Here is a 22,428-nt window from a genome sequence, read left to right as displayed (position 1 = left end):
AAATCAACTTGCATAATATACAGTTTCAAAACAAAGGGAATAAAGTAATGCCTAATATTTAGGCATGCTACAAAATTTAGCATTGCTTTCTAGAGAAATAAATAAAATCAAACTCCCGTAGGTCAAGTAAGATAGTCTGAAAACATGGTGCAAACTTGTGTTTATAGGGTTCAAGTTTCTAATGTTTCTGTCTCCAGGATGGAAAGACCTGGGACAAGAACAGTTACCAGCAGAGGTTTTTTTGTCCCATGAAGAACTTCCCAAGGCTGGAAAGATTTTTGCCTTTGGTGACTATAGGACCCATGAATCCATATGCTTGCTGTTGAGGCAGGTACATGTTTAGAATGGCAGGCACTGTTACCGGAAAATGTTATTTTCATTACAATGTCTTTCATCTGTTCTGTAAGTGTTCCTGTCAAGAGTGTATTACATGAGGAACTCAAAAATGCCAGAAGGAAACTACTGAGCAACTATGCAGAGGGACAGAAGAAAAATGCAAAATTCAGAAGCAACTATAACTTACAAACTCTTGGAGAGAAGAAAGCAATCCAACAATTTTAGTGGAAGACAGCATACAGCACTCATGAGAATTACATTATCATACGATGAGATTTCACTGTGCATTGCAAATTTAGACATATGCTTTCTGAAGTGCTCTTTAGCAGAGGACTTTTATTGATGCAGTCATACAACAGAGCAAGCAAAACAAAAGTTTAACATGTATTTTTAGGCAGATACACCAGGTATAGCTCTAGAAACATAATGGAATGAACAAAGGCAGAGTTGAACACTGCAGGAGGAACAGAAGCTGCAAAGCTGAAAAGGAGAGCAGAACTTCATACCTACACTCAGATTTAGAAACAAAATTCATCCTTGGCTACTGGAAGAGCAACTCAGCATTTCATCAGAATTGTGTATTAACACAATCACAGAATGATTTGGGTTGAAAGACATTTAAAGATCATGTAATTCTAATATCCCTGCTGTGGTCAAGGACATCTTTCACATAGATCAGGTTGCTCAGAGCTTAACCTAACCTGGCCTTGAATACTTCCAGCAATGGGACATGCATAACTTCTTTGAGCAACCTGTTCCAGTGGTTCACCACACCAATTCTCATATACAGTAATTTCTTCTTTCTATCTAAAATCATTCTACCTTCCTTCAGTATAAAAATCTTGTCCTACATCACTATAAGCCCTGGTTAAAAACCCAAACAAACAAAAAAAAAAAACCCAACCCAAACCAACCAACCCACCCAACAACCCAACCAAACAGCTCCATTTAAGTATTGAAAGGCCACCATAAGGTCTCCTCAGAGCTGAACTGAGTGCTCTCAGCCTTTCTTTGTAGAAGTATCAGATCAGTTCCACAGCCCTCTTCCAGACCCAGTCTAACAGCTCTATTTCTCTCATTTACTGGGGACCCCAGAGCTGGATGCAGCACTCCAGGTGGGATCTCACAAGAACAGCAGGGAAAGAACAACCTCCCTCACCCTGCTGTCCACACTGCTTTGGATACAGCCCAGGATACAATTGGGTTTCTGGGCTCTGAGTGTACACTGACAGCTCATGTCCAGCCTCTCATCCACAAGCACTCTCAAGTCTTTATCTGCAAGGCTGCTCTCGATCCATTTTTACCAAGCCTGTACAGACATTGATGATTTTCTTGATCCAGGTGCAGGACCTTGCATTTGGCCTTATTGGGCACACTTCTCAAGCCTGTCAAGGGCCCTCTGGATGGCACCCCTTCCCTCCAGGGCATCAACTGTGCCACTCAGCATAGTGCCACATACGAACTTGCCAAGGGTGCACTCAATCCCACTACACCCACTAATAAAGGTATTTAAAAGTATAGAAATACAGAAGTATTCTCAGCACAGATCCCTGAGAGATATCACAATAGTGTACTATCAAATGGAATACAGGGAAAATGAGGGATATATACAGCTGAAAAAGCAGAGGAGGTTTAGGATGGAATTCAGATGCCTGATCATCATTCCTTTCAACACAGATGTGTCTCTCACGTGGTCTCCTGCCACACCTACAGAGAGGTACAGGATTCACCTACATCCTATCCATTAGTCCTATACAGGGTCTTGAACACTAAAAATTTTGAGCAGCTCTAGATGCCTACATTTGGGCAACTGACTCATCTCTAAGCTGTTCAAGCAAAACAAAGTAAAGAACATCTGTCAAAGCTGGACTTCTGGCTCCCCTTGCTGAGGTTTAAAATACAGTTAAGTTGGTTCTTTAGGACATACTGAACCAAGTGCATTTAGAGGATCTTTATCTTATACTTATAACTGATTGGTTTCTCTGTACCAGCCAGCAACTGGACAGTCCCAGTGCTGGCTGAGCAGAGGGACAGACTGAGCTGGCAGTTCCACAGAGCCATGGAATTACAACATTGGAGTTTTCAAGTTAAAAAAGTTACCACAAAAAACCACGAACATAATTTCATTGTAAATAATTTGTATTTTTACTAGGCAGAAAAAACTCTAAATCTTCCTACTTTCCATACCAAAACAGCCCAAGAGAGTTAAGCTCCCCTAACTTTTCAAATTACTATTTAACAGTCATCCTTCTTAATGAGCTGTGGTGCAAAGTGTAGTTAGTTTTTCCAAGACCACAAATTCTGTAGCACTGTAATCCTGGTCACCAGCTTGTCAACCCATCACTGCAATCCCTGCAATAAGCTCAATAAGAAAAACAACCAAATAAATCAAACACTAACCTTCACTAACCTTTTTCTCACTGAAAGCATTCCCATCTACACTCTTATTTGTAAACAAACGGAGTTCTCCAGTTTAAAAAATTACTCAACAGAAAAACAATCACCACAAAGTTATTAAAAAACACCACCACACACAAACCCAAAAACTTCAGTTTACAATTTCATGGGTTTTGCATCTACTATTGTTTAGAGATTGCCAGAGTAGAAAGCAATCAAATCTGTATTGCTTTTACCGGTCCTAGTTGAGGGCAACAGTTTATTTTGGTTTTAACAAATGCAAATTAACTCCCTCAGCAGCTCATTGTCACATCGGCTCAAGGTTCACTGTCCCATTATCTGCTGTATGGCTTGCCCCTGCCAAGGCAGTTATATGTAGCACCTCTACAAATTGCCAGTGCTTCCATCCACAGTCACAACACATTTGAGAGCAGAGCATACAGGAAAAGTTCTGCCAGCGAAGCTCATTCCCCAGACGTCATCTGTTTGCCTTCCAAATCCTAAAAAGTAAAAGTACTTGACAAATTCATCCAGGAGAGATTTACTTCTCAGCTTTCCTGCAATCCCTCCGAGCCAGGGAATCTGACTACAGAAGTACAGACGGGGCAAGTTGAATCACAGACTTTTCTTACCCTAGGACTGCAAAGCAACTTATGAACCACCCTACTGCTACAGGAATCAGCTCAGGTTATTTCTCCAATCTTCTGCATTAACCTTACATACAAAATACTAATATGAAGTCCCTTTTGTGCAGTCACAAACTCTGGCTACAGCTGAAGAGTAGCAAAGGATCTATGCATTAACTCTGCAAGGCAATTCCACAAGCTACAACACTTCTGTCCCCAAACAGTAGCAGGAACTCAGAGGCAACACCTAACTTCTCTTTTTAAAAAAAAAAAAAAAAAGTTTATCACTACTCGATCTTCAGGTCATTTCTAGCACACTTTGATTTTCTTCAGTTGGGATCTCATTACATCATTTTCTCAATACATGGGAAATTAGCAAATTATCTTTGTCCACCAGCCGTCATCCTCACCAGCCCCGTGGCTGGATCTTAATTCTTTACTGCAGTCAGCACAGCCTTCAGTCCAGCAGGTCTGCTGCGGGCAACAGCCAGTTTGAAAGACAGTCATAAATCTCCACAGAAATCAGCCTGCCTCCACCTCATTCCTTCTTTCCTTCCCTTATTCTCCCCAAGGTACATGCAGCTAAAGAGGATTGTGTTTTAAGCCACAGAAGTGAACTGCAATGGTGCTGATGTTAAATCTGATGGGGCTTCCATTTCTTGCCACTTTTCCTTGGGGACACCTTCAAAATAAAGGGGGAAGTGAGCAGCAGCAGAAGATTGCTGTTCAAGCAGTAAGCGTCCTGGTTTTCATAAAGAACGAGACAGGGTAACGCCCAAGGGAAAAGCAGTTTAGTAAGGCAAGCAAAGAAAAACATGCAGAGAGCTTCAAGTAAGCTGTCCAGCCTGGACAAATGGAAACACAGTAGAGAGAGCCACCCCTCCAGTCAAGTCCCCAGATTATTCATTTTGAGGAAGGTGAAGTTGTGCACACAGCTTCCCCTCCACCCAGCTCCAATTTTAAAAGCACTGAGGGAAGCAGTGACCATGCAGTAATAAAGCTGAAAATTGATAGGTCACTTAAAGGAATTAAACTCATTCCATGTTAGTAGTTTCACAGCTACACGTTTCCCCATCTGACACCAACCTTAAATCAAGCAGGACTTGTGGGAACAGAATACATTCACAGAGAAGATGCTACAGAAAAAAACTAAAGAATTTAAGTAGCAGAGGCTTGGCTTGACATGTATTTTCAGAGGAAGTTTTCTCTCTGAGTGAACCTGATCTGCAAAAGACTTATGTTTTCATTTCTGTTCACCCTTAAAATGTACTTTTGAAGCACTGGGTCATCTTACAGCATAACTATCAGCATTTAAAGCAGCATAAACCAGCACCACTGTTGAAAGCAGTGGTTTCTCTGTGCCTAAAGAAAGGTGGTAATTTTCTCCCCCACACCTCACTCCCCTTGTCTCCTTATGCCTTATGATACACTCATACCATTAGTACCGCAAGCCAAACAGCCTTACTTTCAGAGGTAAAATTACACAGGCAAAGTATTTGACAGGCTAAGTGTTGCTGTGAAGCAAAGACAAATGCAGCACAGTGAGACATAAGAATAACCTTAATTATTCACCATCTTAGAAGTGAGTAGTAAGTAAAATCCTATATAGCATATAAAATGAATTACCAGCATCAAAATGTTAAGCTAGGAATCAAATGTGTTGCTCAAAAGAAGCAAAGACTTGACAACTTCAACAATTGGAGAAATAAATTTTCCTCATCTACACTCCCTACCATACAGCTCATGATTTTTCACCTTTTGCAACCAGGTGACCTTGAGGCCAAAGGACTCATGTGATAAACTCATCAATTTCCCATGTAGCACCTTCTAGAGTCTCACATCAACTGCTGCATCCATCTCAAACATGCCAGCTTGACCAGGAAATACCCTTCAGAAACACATCTAATTTTGACTGGAAGACTCCAAGTGACCAAGGGTCCACTGCACTCAAAGGCTAGCTGCTACTGTGGTTTATCACCCTCAGTATTGAGTTCTTAAATTATTTCTGGTCTGAGTTAAACTAACCATACAAATGACTTCCCTTAAAAGTAATTACCTTGCAAAACATGAAGTATGTCACAATGGTTTTAATTAATAAGATGAATCTGAAGCAATTCAAATTGTAGCTACCTCAATTTTCCCAAGATAACAGGTTGATTAATATTTATGAGGTTAGATAACTTTCCAGTCTTTTTACAAAACTGGTGGATGTATATTAGATTAAACAGTTAAGGGTTACTAGTGAAAGCAAACAGAAATTGCATTTTTCATAGATTGCTACCATTACGTACCACCACACTGTTGTGGAGCCCTGCAAAGGAGAGTCCAGGCTCCTCCACCTCACTGCCATTAAGCTGGTTTCTGATAAAGGAGCCAGTTGTCCTTTAGCCTCAGATTATGCAGACTTGTTAGACAGTTTTAACTTCACTAGCATTTTTGAAACTGTGGGTTTGTACTTGCTGCCATCAGCTTCCTTACCTTTTCATTATACATAATTGCTCAACTTGTTTTAGCCACCATTTGCATTTCTTACCAGAACAGTTTAAGTTCTGAGAAGACATCTGCAGAGCTGGAGGTATTGGGGACACTATCAGCATCACTATCTCCTCAAAGTTAAAAATACTTGTGCTTTTTATACGATAATGTTTTCCTTTTAATGCTATTTTTACTCTTTCAGCTTTGTAGCCTCAGATGGTCGCTTACATTCTTTTTTTCTACTTTTCCAGTTAGAAAGAATGAACTAGGTAAACAAGTCAAAATCTGTAGAGGAAAGTGCTGCATTATCAGGGCTGTAGATCCCATCTGCTTTTAGAGATTGGTAAAAGCTTTCACGCCTGAACACCTTGCCCAAAAAAATACATCTGATCCTTCCAGCTACCAAAGTAGCACACTGCTGTACTGCAGACAACAGCCCTTCTTTCACCTCCGGCATCTTTTTTTGTTTTAACATTGTAGATTATGAGGGCAGAAAGTTCACTGAGACACTTAGATTTAAAGTACGTAAATAAGCCACTGTACGTGAAATTTCTGCTCAAACATCACTACATAAGCAAAAACACTTACTACCCAGGTAGAATTAAAAGTGGAAAAGAAAGGAAAGGTCAGCTCCAAAAACAGGCTGGAAATGGCAAAAACAAAAACCCTTGTGTTCTAACAAACTGCAGGAACAGCTTCTCTTCAATCACTAAGATGCATCCTCTTCCTTTATAGCAACCAAGATTTATTCAGATGCAGCAAATCCTTGTGCATGCAAACCACCTGCAACATCCTTTATATTTATATTATTCAGCTACATAGAGTGTTAAAAAGGAGGGGAAAAAATTGACAAATTGACATATTTATTGGCTTTTCAAAACCAGAAGAAACACAAATGCTCATCACTACAATACAGTAAGACTCCAGGTAAGCCCAGAATCTCTGCAGGCTAATCACTACATTAAAAATGGTGGGGTGGAACTTCCTAAAAATCTCCATCTTAACTGGAGTTGTTCAGAAGTATCCATGTCATGGAATTCAAGGGAGGAAACAACACAGCCAAAAAAGGCGGTCACTCACTACATGGAGGACAGGAAGACAACACTGGCCAGAGCTGGGACACACTCCCTAGAGGGGCCCACTAGATGAACAGCTTGGGCAAGCAGACAAACACAGCAGACAGGCCAGCTTGTCTGCTTTGTTTCTACCAGAACTTTTAATGGAAAGGACACTAACCCACAGAACATTTCTCTTGTCAGATTCCTTGGACCAGAAATGGTCAAAAACTTGAGAAGGCGCCGGGGTTGAAGAAAAGACAGATGAGAGGGAAAAGGCAGCTAAAGAAAAAATGATTTAGTCAAGACCAAAGTAGGCTGACACTCCCCTTTCCCAACTACTCAAATAGTTTATTTTCCAGTTTGGACCATAAAACTAAATAAAAGATAAGCATTGCAAAATAAGCACGAAGCATTTAGATCTCAATAGTAGTGGAAGTCGAATATTTCCACGTCGGCTGCCTGTCATCCCATACTTGACAGTGTTCCAACCTTGCTACAAACTTGCTATGAAATTATCTTTTCATTTCCCTGTGACATAGTCTGCTGCCCATGCTGTCTTTCACATAATACTTTTCTTCTGTGTTTATCCCAGCTGTCCATTGAGCTGGATAAAGATACTTTGGACAGTATAATAAATCTGTTTTTTTCCACAATTTGGTTTAGCTCCAAATACTTCCAGCATTACAAAAATAGGAGAAAGAGGGAAGAGTAAGAAGAGCTATAAATTAAAAACAAACCAAAAAACTCCAAAGGCCATAAAGTACCATCAACATAAAAATCACCATCTCAGATGTAATTTGGGGATAAGAAAATATTTGGAATTCAGAATTTTTATCAGAGTTCTTTCAGCAAACTAGCTGGAAATTTAGTTTCTTGATCTGTCAGTACAAAGGCTCTCTCTCCTTCCCTATACAATACAGGCATATTAATGAATTACTAAAAGATATGAATTTTCTTTAAGGCTTTACTTAAGCATTATGCCAAGCAGCTCAACCATGATGGCAAAGCCACAATTAGAGAGAATTGTAAGTCTTTCTCCTGAAGAAAAACTATGGAGTATTTTCAAAGACAGAGCAAAGACAACACAGCAAATCTTAAAGCCAAGTTGTGAACCAAGCTGCTGAACCTCAGAACTCCACATGCTGCAGGCAATACAAAACATAGACATGAAAGAAACTAATCATGGAAAGCCTGAGCAAGTATAAAGTTTACCTCGTGAACTATAAATGATGTTTACATTGGCTTTGTTCTCCCAATATTACAGCCTTCAAGCTCCCTCAGTAGTATGTGTAGCGCCGACTGACATCTTGGTTTGTTATTAAGTGCCTGGCTCTGAAGAATACAGTGTTTAATAGTACAAATAGTCTCATTGATGAAGATCGGTTCTGTGCAGCTGTAACCCCTTCTCCACCAGTAATCAATTATACAGGAACTGAGAACATTTTCAGACAAACACAGTCCTTCAACAACGACTCAATATAAAAAGCAATTTGTCCTCTACTGCTTTCTGCAGCTATTACAGGTACTTCCAAGGCACCCATCATATTAGTATTCAAACACACCGACTTGGTGAATTAAGTGCACACAGAAGAAAGCACAACCACTCCTTCCCCATAACAGGTATTTGGAAGGGTTCATCTTACCAAATAGATTATCTCCACACACATATTTCTAATAGCAAGAGTGATAGCAGCTCCTACTTCCTATGCAAAATGTAAGGCAACACTGTACTCCATTCCTCTATTCAATAATTAATATATAAAACCACAGGAATGTTACGCACCTTACTCAATCTCCTTAAAATGAGGGGAGCAAGATTATAAACGTCTGCAACTGTAAATCTTTCCATGGAAGATAGTAAAAGAAAAAATTAAACACTTTCCCAAGGCCCAAATCTGGACATTTCTCATCATCAGCTACAAGATGTTCCATCAGACCTGATGAGGGGCTACACAGACATTTAACACAAATCTTGAGACACATTTGCTTCTTTTCTCACCTGACTATTCCATTCTCTAGTTCTGGAAGAAAGCCTTTATTTGAAAGCACAAACACTACATCAGCTAAAAAGAAAACTTATAAGTGAGCCACAAGTCACAGTTAGGCAGATTCCTTGTCACCAACAACCACTGTCTTGGACAGCACCTCTCCCTTGATTGCTCAGACTAACCATGACTACTACAGCAGCAAGATGGACAGCTTGGTCCCCACATACCCTTCTCCCCCTGTAAAAAAGGTTGAGTCCTATCCCCAAAGAGGACCCCAACTACTTTCTGCAGCTGAAAGCACATACTTCCCATCCATCCTGACACAGGAATTAATTTTCTTTTGAAAAGCATTTTATTCAAACTGGGTTTTTAAAAAGCTTCCCTATGATACACCATACACACCTCTCAAGACAAAAACAAAAAAACCCCACCCCAAAACCCCTCTCTATCATCCTTCTAGAAAGAGCATCCTGGAAGATCATAGTAAAGGTCCAAAGAAGAGACTGCTGTTCACATGTGGAAAGTCTGTAACCCTTCTGCAAAAACCAAGTAAAAGTCAAAGCTGTACTAACATAAGGTTTATTTTACAGAAAAATAACAGCCTACTAATATAGTGCTTCCTCTAGAATTAATATATAGGGGAAGAGATTAATCCATATACTCATTCGCCCATTTCCTTATTCAATGTTTAATTGCTGGTGTGGTGCTGTAAAGATCTATTTAAGTCCAATGCAAGGTGATTTTTAAATCTACTGGACAGAGACTCATTGACCTTTTTACCTAAAAAAAAAGCTCAGAATAGTGAAATACCACAATAAATTCAGTTTATAGCTAATTAAGATGGATGAACGGTGGCAGAGTGCAAAAGAAGACAGGAGCAAGGAACAAGACAAAAGCTTCATTCAACCATTACAGGATTCCTATCTCTCATTTAGTAAAAGCAACAAGTAGGAAAACAGATCAGGAAATAGAGCTCTGACAGCCCAATGACCCATTGGCATTGATGTTACAGTGGACAAATAAGTGGCCCCACTTGTGCAAGAAGGCTGAACCAGATTATCTCCAGAGGTTCCTTCCAACCTCAGCCATTCTGTGGTTCCAATGTCATTTAGGTATCAAAATAAGTAAGAAATCAAGAAATGCAGTTTCCAACTCCAGCTTTGTTTCCTGCAATTTAAAACCATCTTAACTTAATGGCCTTGCAATAGTAAAGAGTTCAAACTATTAAGCTAACATTCCTTTATCATTACATCTTATTAGTAATAAAACCAGTTTTATTTTACAAAGGTTTAATAGCCTTATTCATTACCACCAGGTGTCTTAATCCCCAAAGAGCAATGAACAAATACAGAGCATACTGAATAGTTATAGAATCATTATTCTACAGTTTTCCTCTAGTACAAGTTTCTCCTCTAACTATAGTTAATTAAAAGATAAAATTGCTGCCCCTTGGAAGTCCATAGGGAGCAAAACTGAATGCAACTGAACACAGGTTTTTCAAGTTTCCTGTGTCAGCTTTTACTCAATTCAACTAATAAAGAGGATTGCCAAGATCTAGGCTCAAAGCACATCTATCACAACAATAAATGTGTTGGAACTTTATTTTCTGAAATATTGTTTGAACAGGATGTTTCTGACTACCTTTATATCTAAGAGCCATCCATGCCATCTGTGATGTTCTGTATTTCATTTAGAGAGGTTATACATATTAAGGATTTAGGGCTTTTTGAAAGAAGTCCACTACAAACACAATTTATTTGCTGTGCAATTTATAACAGTGTCACTGTAAACAGCACATAATAGCACCCTGTCTTCTCTTTTTTTCTCCAAAGTGTTCTCTGCCTGCAGTGACACTGAATTTAAAAGGAATGGGATCTCTTTGTTATTCTTAGAGTGATGCATTTCAAATGATATGTGATGAATTTGTCTTCATTAAGAAATTGTAATAAAAAGGGTGGTATATTAGAGAGCATTACAGCATCTGACAAAAACAAAGATCAATTGCTATTTCAAATAATTTAGACCAAACACTACACCTTTAATTTTCCTATCCCAAGGGATAAAAACAAAAAGCTTAATTAATGCTGCATAACAAGATTTGTACAGCAGAACAATTTTATTTGGGAGGAATAGGACCAAAGGAGGAAGATGGAGATTGACCTAAGTGATTATCACTGACCTAGTGATACATAGCTATGTATCTTATTTGTAACTCATCCACAGCTCTACCAACATCCTTTTAGAGGTGACTTGGGAAGAAGTGTAAGCGCTCTACAGGGTCTGGCTCCTTCCACCACAGCAGTAGCACCTCTGATGATTTTTGGGCATAGGAGAAAGGCTCCTAGATATTTGTTTTCCCCTCATACTTCATGCTTCCCACTCAACTTCATATACTGAAGCAGAGGGAAAAATTCAAGCACGGATGCTTATGTTCTCACTCTCTCTGAAAGGCACAAAACATGGATTTCTATGCACAGACCTCTTAAGCAGAATGATCAGTCTGTAGAGAAGTCACAGCCAGCCATAAAGGCAACATGTTTCTAGACTTTGCAAACACAGCAGGTACATTGCTCTGCCACCCTATTCCAGTTCTCAAGGAACTACTCTGAGCCTGAACAACACAGAGATCACATTAGGATGAGCAAATTAATAATTCCATAAAGTAGTTGTTGAATAGACCATTCTGTAACCTATAAACCAAGCCTTTTGAGTTTCCTGGTTTCCCCCATCCAATTAGATAAAGTAAGACACCTGATACTTCTCAATGCTTCTATACACACAATCCTTTCTATATCAAAATGACTTACAGAAACTCTTCAGTAGCTTCTGTACAGCAGACATGTTGTACAGACACGTACAACCAGACATGTCAGAGGACAAACAATATTCATAATTACCATTCTGAAGAAGATCTACCAAGAAGCTACTGAATTATCAGGATCCTGTACCCATCAGGAAATGATTCTTGTGAAAGAGGACTGCAGATACCAGCCACATCAGTCTCTCCCAGAAGATGTTAAAGGTAACAACTACTGTTTCACACCACAGCTTAGTAATTACATTAAGCCTGTACTTCAGAATTTCTACCAGGTACCTGCAGAAGCAGCAAACTAGCACAAGCAGCAAGCTTATGACCCAAAGGGAGTAAGGCTTCTGCCACTACTTTACCTGCAACAGTCTCCTTTACAAGAAAGAGCAAAAACACCTGCTGGGTTGCTCAAAATACACGTGGCACACTGTGCCTAGGACTTATCAATCCACTTAATGAAAAGCTAGGAAAGAGACAAATATCACAGGAGGATACTAGACAGAAGTCAAGACAAAATTATTCTAATATCTCCAACCCTTTCCCAGCGTTGGGGCTTTTTAGATTAACTACAGCACAGAACAGAGTATTAAGCCACATCCACCAAGGCTCCTCCTAACATGAACATGCAATGCTTTCCTGTATGCTTTGCACATACATGACCTCAAACGTAACAAGTGAGTTAAAAAACAAACAGTCTCCCCATCTAACTGAGCCCAAACACTTTGTCCTTTCTTCTCTCCATTAAAAACTGACTATATGTCATCTTGAAAAACGTTAGACTTGGTGATAAGATCTTGGCAATTACAGGGACATATGATACCCCCTCACCTACTATGCTCTTAATGCCTTATAAAGTTACAGCAAACTTCAAATTAAAAACTATGTTTTAGAAGGCCTTAGAAGTTTAGTTCTGTTTTAGAGTGATTTTCAAGTTTGCTTTGTTTTGTTTTTTTGAAGGTGGTCACAGGCTTTGACACCCATCAAATGTAATTAGGTAATCCTCTGATTTATTTGCTCTATAAGGTTCTTAGAGAACTGTGGCCCCATTGCTGCAGCTGAGAAGTCACTTAACCTTTATATCCCCAGTCACACCTTAATTTTTGTCAAATTCTAATTACACTCATTTTATAAGGGCTTCTTTCAGATGCTGTCTGAACTGCTAAATGAGATGAGCATATGCAAAATTTGACTCAGCCAGGTTACCTGAGAAAAACTCACTGAAGCTCAGTTTTAAAAAAGTTGAGATTCAATTGAACAACTGGAATATGCTTTAAGGAAAAAAAATAAAAATCAGTTTTCACAATGAAATAATATACAAGGATGAATATAGCATCTAGAAGATGTTGGTCACAACATGATCAGTGCTGATGCCTATGGAGCAGAATGGGAGTAGGAATATTAGCAAAAAAAAAAAGAATACAACAGTTGTTTCCTATAATACACAAAAGTTTACTGTTAGCAGAACTCAGAGGAAAAGGAAGATTAATGCTACATATCATGGAATAACCTGGTTTTAAGAGGTGCAACCCACCTATTTAATTTGAATGACTTCTGAACATCTCTTGAGTGCTTAGTAGACATCAGGGTAAAGCTTGACATCCATTCCTCAACTTGCTTCAGCACATACATCGTTCTCTCAGGTAGCTGGACTGCCTTTCAAAGCACCAGAGAAATACCCACCCTAAGCAGAGCCAGAACAGCTGGGAGGGCTCTTCTGGCAGCTGAACTTCTTGTCTGTTTTTGGCTTGTCCACACATAACAGCAAGTCTCAGCCAACCTGTGCTGCCACAACTGTTTTGGTTTACCTGATGTCAGACCTTTCAGTGCCATTCAGTTTCCAGACTGATGTACTGAGCAGCACCAGAACTCCAGATGTCTGAGGAGTTACCAAAGCATCCTAGTCAGAAATGAAAATCTTAAAGAGAACAAGACTTTAGAGATTGTCCTATGCAGAAGTGTTCATGTACACACACCCCATATTCCCCTTCCTGTTTGCCCTAAACTCATTAAATCTAACAAAGAAACTGCTTCCTGGGGAGAAGGGGCAGCTGGGAAGGTGGGGGAGAGGGAGAGAAGCAGTGCAGTTTTACACAAGGGACAGGGGGAAAATTAGCCTGAACAATGGTAAGAAGTGAGCAGATATGCCCCAATTACAACAAAATGCAGATGACATGCTAACTCATACTCACTTGCTCGCTAAAGAACCAGAGAACCAGAAGGTAGTGGAAAAAGGCAAGACCAAAAGAGTCACAAGCTTCTAAGTTGTGCTCAAAGGATTCATAGTTTCACACATACAAAAAGGTTCTTCTACAAAGGTCCCAATTCTTTAGCTGCTTCCAAGGCACAACAAACAAGCAGGTTCCTTTTCCCGAATGCATCCTACAGTGCAGCAGAGAGCACATAGGTCAAACAGTATCTATCAGTAATAGAATGCAAGTTTCAAAAACTGTCCTGAAATTATCTTAGAAGGCACTGGGAGAGTGGCAGAGCACATGCACAAGTAGGACAAGGCAAGAACAGAACAGGTAAATGCAGATGAGCTCAATGAACAGACAAGCACAAGACAAAAATACAGCAATTCTAAAAGCCAGCAGAAAACAAAAGGGCGAGGCAAGAAGGCAAATTAACAATGAAATGCAATCAATTGCAAGAAAAATAGCAATCAATACCAGTCTACACTATGACAGCAATCTATTATCAATCAATTATGGTGAAACAGCAATAAAAAAATAGTCAGTAAAATGACTAGCAGAAGGAAATATTCCTTTTCACGTGTCTAAGCCATAATTTCCTCTACACAGTTACCACATTTTTGACTGTTCATTCAATTAAATTAAGCCTCCGTTTTCTCTACACAATAACTGCAGTACTTGCAAGACTATTAAGAAGCCATATTTGACCTTGGGGCAGGGGTTGCTTACAAGGTTTCATACAAACATTTGGAAAAGAATTGTTCATGCTATCATGGCCACACTTAAGCAACCTGTACCGATTCATTCACGTGCATCAGAGGCAGCAGCAGTTTGTTCCTTTGGGAGAAGACCATAAAGATTAAGTGGAATACAACTGGTAAAAATCTTATCAGGTTCTCCTCCACAAATATGTGCCACACTATATCCCTGGAACATTGTCTTTAAGGCTTACTGAAGTACCAGTAAAACTGCAGGGAGTCTCCTTTTGCATGGGTCTGTAACCCTGGCAGTAAGAGTAAACTCATCTACATTCCTTCAGCAATGGAAGCAGCGGGCTTTTCATGTTTATGCTTACAAACCACAGATCATGAGGATGCTGCTGCAACTTTTTGTGGAGATTGTCCTCCTGCCTGTGAAGATCAATAGGCATTTCCTAAGCTCCTCCTCATTCACATCAAGGCAAGGGATCACTGGAATGCAGCAATCATAGCCCAGTGTGGTTGAAATTCATAAATACCAGTTTCCAACACTGAAAAAAACAAGGCATCAAAGAACAGTATTCAGCCACCACCACCAAACTTTTTTTCACTCTTTTTAAGTTCAATTTTGTTGCATAAGAAACTATGACATTTGAAGGGGTTGGTTACCTTCTATTTGGCAAGCTAGAGATCCTTAGATACTGCATACCCTATCCCTCTTCTAATGGGAAGCATTGGATGCAAGCAGTAAATTCAGTCTCTTTGCAGCAGCTAGGTTAGGAAGTTTTATTTAATGAAATGAGTTCCTGCTTGATGCTTTAATTTGCTCACAAGAAAACATTGTAGAGCTTAAATGAAAGGTCTTTTATCTACTTGGCTGACAATTTTTTTTTTTCAAAACGGACATACCTGCTATTGTGTACACTTACTTCTGTTAAGACACAAACTAATAGAACTGATGTACTGCACAAGGAAACTTGAGCAGGCAGCCTTGGTGGCAGTACATTGGTTTAATTACAGAAACGCAAAAGCTGTTCATGAAAGAAGACAGTAACAGCTTTCATTTCCTTACAGCACTGCAGAAAGAAACAATCAGTTTTGAAAAGGACTATTTCCAAGTTAAAAACTAGTGAAGGCCCTGTGATTTCAGCGATAACAGCTCCTCCTGGTGTGTCCTCTCAAGTAACTGGCAATCAATCAATGCAGCAAATTAAAGCCCTATTTATACAGGCTTGCAGAAACAGGATATGATACAATACCTTTAAAAATCTGACAGAAGGCAGACAACTGTTTATATTCTGTATATCAAGCCCAGTTTCACTGAACTTCCTCAGCTATAGAGTAACAACTATCAGAGTGCAGGAGGTTTAGTTTTGCAAAGCTCCATCACTTCCATCTCACTTTCGGAATATAGGATCTTCTCACAAAGGAGAGCTACATGTGCTTATACAGCCATAATATCTGCCCTTCCATGCCCAGCTGTATCACAGTTCTCCTCAAATACTTTTGTCCAAACACTCAGATTGTCACCTGTTTGGGGTGTGGTTTCACAGCTACAGAGATGGGGAGAAGGATTTAAGAGCTGTTTCACTAATTTAAACTTTCCTGGAACAGACATTAGAGCTTTTAAACACTGCCAAGGGCCAAGCCATTGATCTGTTGTGTGAAATACCGTCCTTTCCTTCAGCCCTTGGAGATCACAGAATCATGAGATCACAGAATCATGGAATGGTTTGGGGTAGAAGAGATTTTAAAGACCACCTAGTTGCAAGCCCTCTGCCATGGGCAAGGGCACCTTCAAGACCAGGCTACTCAAAGCTCCATCCAGCTTGGCCTTGAGCACTAACAGGGATGGAGCATCCACAGCTTCTCTGGCCTGTTCCAGTGCCTCAGTATCCTCCCTGTAAAGAATTTCTTCCTACCATCTAATCTAAGACTAGTCTCTCTCAGTTTGAAACCATCCCCCCCTCACCCTGTCACTACATGCCCTTGTGATATGTTCCTTAAGCCTGAAATGCCACGTGTCATTCCCACGCCACCTCAATATAGTTACTTTGGGGATATTGTAACAAGTATCTTTTTAACTTGTATAATCAGACTTGCCATGTTAGGCCATCTGGCTTTGTAACACACACCCTGTCACTAGTTTTCTGAAGTTTCCAGAAAATTATTTTTTTCTAAACAAAATAAATTAAAAAAATCCCCACATTATATTATGACTACATAAATGTTTTAGTCACTTGGGATAGCAATTTAATCTGCATTGAAAATTATATAATACAATCACCTAATTTAAGTTTTACACCATAACAATACTGTAATGACCTTAAGTAGCCTACAAAGATTAAGATTTTAAGAGCCCAGCCATACTCCTGGGAAAGCAGCCCATTACCTAGAAGTCAGCCAAGTATCCTTGAATAATAACCACAGCAAGATGGCCCAGTGTCAGACCTCGTCCACCCTTTCCTCCACGGCTTTCTATACCTCTGCCAGTATGTGCTACTGATGCTCATCTAGCATATTTTGATTTTCAGAGTGCAGGCAACAAAAAAAAAAAAGTTCTGTGAAGCTTTTGGGAGCAGAAAATTGAGAAAAGGAATAATGCAGAAGCTCCAGCCAACCTACTAATGGTAGAATTTTTACCCAGATGAAGATCCAGTAAACCAAGATGCATGCAGTCCAGCCCCACTATCCTCACTTCTGCAAGGAGTCACTAGTTTACAGGTTCACTTCCCTTTCTGTATTTCAGACAGCTCTATCTACAATCATTTTCCCACCCTCATGACTTCTAAAGAGCACAGACCAGCAGGACAGTGGTAGTCAACCATATTTCGATTCTCTCAGCATTAGGACATGTAACAGAAGACAAGAGGTCAAAACTGGCATGGTCCTGCAAGCCTGGGCTGGGACATGCAGACACTCTGGGGACCTCCATGCCATCAAGGGCAGAGTACAGTGGACTAATGAGGCATTTAAACACCTTTAAAAACCCGTCCTCACACTGCATCTTTTCCTCAAAGCTTATCAGGATTCAAAACTAGCCCTCCTGGAGACAAATACTCAATCCTATACACCCACGGTTGAAGAAGCAGATGCTGCATGCAGAACAAGAAAGCAGCCACGGCAGGCTTTGGAAGGGAGAGCAAGTAGCAGTAACTAACATGCCCCTAGCACCTGCAACCTAACAAAGTCATGCTGGTGATCTGGAGAACAGATGGCTTCTGTATCTAAATAAGCCTCAGTAACAAAACAAACCAAGAGCACCAGTAACATACACACATCCACACTCGATGATTACATGTGTGCTTTTCTATTCAAATACCAGAGCACTCCAGAAATAAGAGGTGAGGAGAGCAAAATATCTATAGCCTTTCCACTGAATTTATCTGTTTCTACTTCTACCCAGACCACCTCTATTATTCCCATTTAGCCTCAGAAACACAAGCAGGTGTAGTTTGAAGAACAGGACATACCAAATGAGAGCTGTGGCACAGCTCTTTTCTGCTCTTCACTGATATTTAAACTACTTATTCAAGATTATCTTATCAAAGCTTTGAGCAAAAGAACTACAGAGAAAAGCAGGATCTGAAATCCAAATCCAAGAGAGGGCTGGATGGCAGTGAACCACTGGCCAGCTGCCTGTCAGTGCTCTCAGCAGCAGGGCATCACTGCTCAAAGCCAAACAGGGAAAGGATGCAAGCTTGTCATTAGTAATGAGATTCTGCAGTGCAGCCTTGTGCTACCAACTCTTGGTCATTTTACTGCCTTCAGTGCTGTAAGGAAGACCTAGACCTAGAAATTACCCATCACCTTGCATTTAAGATTGTGGCAAATAAGCGGCACTACCTCAGATAAAAACTCCGGACTAAAGTTTTTGTTCCTTCTATGTATATTCTCAGCTTTTTCCCCCCTTTTCTTCCTCTTCCCTTTCTCACTTGTTTGAGGGGATGAGGGGAGAAAGTCAAAGTAAAACATTAGTCAGAGCACCAACAAATTTTTTCTTCCCTCAACTCTGTACGCCATCATTCTGCCTTCCTCTCACCTGTCTTTCACAGATTTTGCTACTTGTTATTGTCTGTGCAGTGCTATTTCCAGTTTCCTTTAAATATCACCTTTAACACTATTCTAAACTGAACCTGAGAAAAGAATTCAGATAGCCAAAGTCTCATACTTTTGTACACTTATGAGTGAGTAGAGTACTTCATTCAGTTTCTCAGCATACAACAAGCACAATCACTGCTCTAGAGAAGTTGTCAGATAAGACCCTCTAGTGTCAGAAAAGGCTATAAAAGTACTTGTTTTACTGCATTACTAAAGTTATAGTGTTGAGGCCATGGAAGCCTCTTTCTTCTCACTTGCTCCCAGTTCTTCATCCAGGTAAAGAAGACCCCTTGGCTCAGAAATGTACTTCACTTTGATTCTCTGCTGCTGGCAGCTCCACTATTAGTTTGCTCTGTGGTCAAAGCTCAAGTAGCTCAGGGATTCAGCCTGTCAAATACCAAATATCTTCACAGATGGAAGCTCCCCAGCTTCTTGGGGCCTCTGTTTCAGTATTTGATCATCTTAACAATGAAGAGATTTTCCTAATTAGAATTTTCCCTAGGGCACCTTTAAGGGCCTGAGGTAGATAGCAAGTAAAACAAACGCATCAAGAAAACCCACCTTGTTAGACAACCCTACAAGCTTAGGCTCTGTTTGGCATTAAACAGGTCCTCTTAGCACTGTATTGTAGAAGTCTGTAACCCCAAAAGCTTTTAGCAACTGGAAATAAACTGGACAGTGTATTTGGTCCATCATCAGATAGGCTGCTCTTTCCTTGACCTCTGCAGCCCACGACGCCAGCTTTGAGCCTGTCCTTGCCCTCCCTACAGCAGCAGCCTCCGGCTGTCACCCCAGCGCTGTGACCTCCATCCCTCCCTCTCCATCAGCCTCTCTCGCCTCTCTGTCCCAGTTCACCAAACCACAGTCAGCCTTCTCAGTCCATCATCCTTTCCGCAGCCCTTTCCCTTTCCCCCATTGCCTCCCCTTGCTCTTCACACAGATTAATACATTTTGCGTTCCCACCCTCAACGCTGTGTCACAGCCGACCCTACAATGCCCCGCCAGAACCCTGCTCCGGTTTTCCCACGGCACTACGTTCGTTTGCCATTACAGACACGCGTGTTATTTCCTGTGGGTGCCGGGGGGAGCATTACCTCGAGGGCAATGCCCTCGCAGCAGCAGCGTCTCCGCTCCTTTCCTTCACTGCGCTCGCCCCGCGCCCCCGCCCGCCCGCCGAGACCCCCGGCGGGGCCGCACGCCTCCTTCGCGGGACCCACGCACGGAGAATCCCCCAGGCTTCAGCCCCGCCGCTCCGGGCGGCCGCCGCTCGTGCTGCAATTGTTGGCGGGGGCGCCCAAAAGTGACGGCTTTAAAACTTCTGACTCCTGTTCGAGGCGCGCCCGGAGCCGCGGCGACGGCAGCGGAGCGCAGCCCCAGGGGATGGATGCCCTGAGGGCGCCCGGCCGGGCCGGGGCAGGGGCGGCACCGCGGGGTCCCGCCAGGCACTCACCCGCCTCACCGGGAGCGACCTTCCAGCGGCCGCCAGCAGCAGGAGAGCGAAGCCGAGCGGCGAGGAGGGCATGTCCGGGGGCGGCCCCCATGCGCGGGGGCCCGGCGAGGCTCCGCAGCGGGCACGGAGGAGCGGCGGCAGCCGCACCGGGAGCTCCGGCGGCCGCTTTTGTATCAGCGGAGGAGGCGGGGAGGGGCCGGGCCGGGCCGGGCTGTACCTGGGCTGGACCGGCCCCGCCCGGCGGAGATGCGGAGCTGCCCGCGGATGGCGTTCGCTCCGCGGACGGACAGATGGACAGAAGGACGGACGGACGGACGGACGGACGGACGGACGGACGGGTGTCGGGAGGCGGCAGCGCCAAGGGTTGTGTCGGGGAGGGGAAAGGAAAAAAAAGTGGAGGCAGCGCCTTTGCGATTCTGTCCCCCACCTTTTCAACTTCTTTTCTTCTCTTTTGCTCTGAATCTGTTCATGCTTGGGCATTTGGGTGACCTTCATGCTGTTCGTGACGCGCAAGTTTTATTAGGTTTAATAACAGTGAATGTAATTATCCATTTATAACCTGAATTTGCAGAGCTGCACGCAGAGCAGATCAGAGCTTGGTTTCTAAGTTGAAGGCGGGGCACAGGTCAGTCCCGGCAGTAGTATGATGTGTAAATCTGGAGGATTTAGAATACTTATTTTCCTAGCAAGAGAAGGTTCTGAATCTGCTCTGTGCTAGATTCATATTACTGTTCTTATTTATCCACTTTGCACTGACTGGTAGAACTAAAGCACCTGTATTTGGTGACATTCTACACCAGAAACTGGAAGAAAGCCATCACAGCGAGAAGGAAAGCTCAAAATTGAACCAGGAAGTGAGGAAAATACTTCACATTAGTCAGTTCGATGCGGCTAGAATATCAACAAGCTTAAATATTAATGATGTGTATTAATTTCAAATACAACACAGCATCATTCTGATGCTTTAGACATGTAACTAGTTAGAGCATCGATGCTGTGAGATCATGAAATCATGACATTCCTCAGAGTGTGAATTGCCAGGGCAGCACTTACATCTCAACTGCTAACTCCAGACATAAAGGATCTGCCATGGTGGTTTGGTTAACTGAAGGTTGAAAAGATATTTCCTTCAACTTCTTTAAAATGAGAGAAAATAAAGATTAAAAAAAAATCAAATAATTACTACCTCCAAGCCAGGCAACAGAAACCTGTTAATAAAAAGAAACCTCTTTTACCTGGATAGCACCACAAGCCTTAGAGTGGTGCATCTGTTTCACATGCTGATCTCTACTGCTCTCTATTGTTTCTGCACCTGGCTTATTAATTAAGTTTTCCAGTTAAGACTTCTGCTCCCGAGATGACTCCCAGCACCTGTATGCAGCAGAAGGCCAGCTGCTCTTGCCAGACCTTAGTAGACTCATGCCTCCATTGAAAAGCCTCATCAGGGCTATGACGGTGACATATAACCTGTTGGAAGCAGGGATTTTACTTTGGAGAATATTTCTTCTTTCCAGAAATATTCCAAGGTAGCTCTTCAGGCATGATGACATTATACCAGGGGATGATGACCAAGCAGTCAGGCAAAGACTAGGACTCAACTACCATAGCCTACACTGTGTACCCTCTACGTTGTCCTTGTGGATGGAGATGTGCACGGCTGATGTCAAGAAAGGATGAGTTGGCTGAAGGAGCAGGTGCTGTGCTGTGGAGATTGGTCCTGTTTAGGCTCCAAAGAACGCTCAGAATAGAGAAAAGTTATATAACCAGAACTCTGAAGGACACCATGGCCAGGAAACCCACTCTTGCCTTAATTAAGGGGCATTTAAATATTAACAGGTAAACTCTGCATGTACTAATAAGCTCAATGAAGTACATGCTGCCACATACATGACTATAATTCTCAATTTCCCACTTAGATCATGATATACAGAAGGAGGGGAAGGGATATAAAATTGGGCTGTGTACAAGCAGGGTAGAAATATCACCTGGTTAGGAAGAAGACCCACAAGGACCTTGGGGACCATTAATGGGTTATTCCCTTCCCTCTTCTCCCTCCTCCCAAGCAAGGATGCCTTTTTTGGTAAGCTTCTGCACACAATTATTATTGTTGTTATTATTATATCTCCTTTGCATCAAGTGAATTTATCAGCCTCAATTCTGAATCTGTATTTCTACTGCTTCACTAAACCACACTATTTGTGAATCTGTGATTGCACAAGTTCCTATTCACCACAACCAGACCTACAGGGTTGAAAGTACAGTATTTGTGAATTTGTGCTCGTGGAAGTTCCTACTGGA

At 41.6% G+C, this 22,428-nt stretch overlaps 1 protein-coding gene across 1 annotated transcript in view; it reads right to left on the bottom strand.

The window, feature by feature from the left end:
• The window catches only part of GLP1R (glucagon like peptide 1 receptor), an 80,728-nt gene extending 59,507 nt beyond the window's left edge, over window positions 1-21,221 (bottom strand). The window contains 5 exon segments of the mRNA XM_062489022.1: window positions 20,131-20,237; window positions 20,240-20,354; window positions 20,357-20,404; window positions 20,455-20,626; window positions 21,184-21,221. Coding sequence (XP_062345006.1) covers window positions 20,131-20,237; window positions 20,240-20,354; window positions 20,357-20,404; window positions 20,455-20,626; window positions 21,184-21,221 — 480 coding nt within the window.
• Window positions 21,222-22,428: the final 1,207 nt, after the last annotated feature.

The sequence above is a fragment of the Cinclus cinclus genome, chromosome 3 (genome assembly GCF_963662255.1).
Source record: "Cinclus cinclus chromosome 3, bCinCin1.1, whole genome shotgun sequence".
NCBI lineage: Eukaryota > Metazoa > Chordata > Aves > Passeriformes > Cinclidae > Cinclus > Cinclus cinclus.
This window is presented reverse-complemented; position numbering and strand designations above follow the sequence as displayed.